We start from the raw sequence: 1,050 nt of genomic DNA, 5'->3' as shown, positions 1-1,050 counted from the left end.
TTTTTGCTTTTTTGTTTTTTGTTTTTTTTACAGCACTGCCTGTGTAATAGGTACTCATATATTGTGCTAAGTTTTGGGTTTTAATATTCTGATTTAAAAAAAATGATTGATCTTTTTGGCCTTTTCAGATGCGCAAAGAAACCCAAAAGTTGAGAGAGTTTGAAGAAGGTCTGGTTAGCCAATACAAATTTTATTTGGAAAATCTGGAGCAAATGGTTAAAGGTATATTAAAACATATCTTGAAAGCATGTAACATACATAGCTTTGATCATGAATGTAAATTCTATACAGTGTTCTGTGTTGTTTAGTGAGAAGCAGGTATAGTGTATGGATGGGGCAGAGTCTAGAGTCAGACTTCCTGGCTTCAAATCCTGGCTTCACCACTTACTACCTATGTGTTGGTAAAATTACAGTCTTTCTGTACCTTAGTTTTCCTATCTATAAATGGGAATAATAATGGCACTTAACCTTACAGGATGATAGTGAGAAGTAATTTAATTTATAGATATAAAGTGCTTAGAACTGTGCCTAGGATGTACTAGGCACTATATTTTTCAGCTTTTAATATTATTGTCACTGCAGTCCTTTATCTAGTAAGGAGTTGTATGTTGGTGAATTTATGAATAGTTGAGATTTAATCTACTGTTTTTTTATTTGGAGACACCGTAGCCAGGGGAGAATGATAACTTGAAATGGTTGTTTGAGTCCCTTGAAAATGGACTTATGAGTCATTTGTTCAGGATGATAAACTCTTCTATTAAACTCTTTTTCTCTTTCTTCAGAAAAGGAAGGGTATAGGAAAAATTGGGATGTGAATAGGGAAGGGATTCAGTTGCCTAGGCCAGGAGGTTTCATTTGACCTAATTGGGCTCATTTACTCTGCTCATTTACCAAGGATCAGCCAGTTGCCATCAGCTGGAAAAGGACTACTGACTCCTGTTGGCCCAATGAGGGGGTGAAGGTGGTGGAGTATAGTTATTGGGTGGGGGTGGGTGGCATGGATATTGCTTCCGAGCTCTGGTGTCCCAGCTGGAACTGGTGACACACATA

General features: G+C 37.3%; 1 protein-coding gene across 1 annotated transcript in view; it reads left to right on the top strand.

The window, feature by feature from the left end:
* NOC3L (nucleolar complex associated 3 homolog (S. cerevisiae)) overlaps positions 1-1,050 on the top strand; it is a 45,940-nt gene that overhangs the window by 21,928 nt on the left and 22,962 nt on the right. Inside the window, exon 6 of the mRNA XM_012659667.1 lies at positions 129-222. Within this exon, the coding sequence (XP_012515121.1) occupies positions 129-222 (94 nt within the window). The remainder of the gene's footprint in view (positions 1-128; positions 223-1,050) is intronic.

The sequence above is a fragment of the Propithecus coquereli genome, unplaced genomic scaffold, assembly GCF_000956105.1.
Source record: "Propithecus coquereli isolate 6110/MARCELLA unplaced genomic scaffold, Pcoq_1.0 Scaffold63, whole genome shotgun sequence".
Taxonomy (NCBI): domain Eukaryota; kingdom Metazoa; phylum Chordata; class Mammalia; order Primates; family Indriidae; genus Propithecus; species Propithecus coquereli.
Note: the sequence above shows the minus strand (reverse complement) of the source record. Positions and strands in the feature narration are given on the sequence as shown.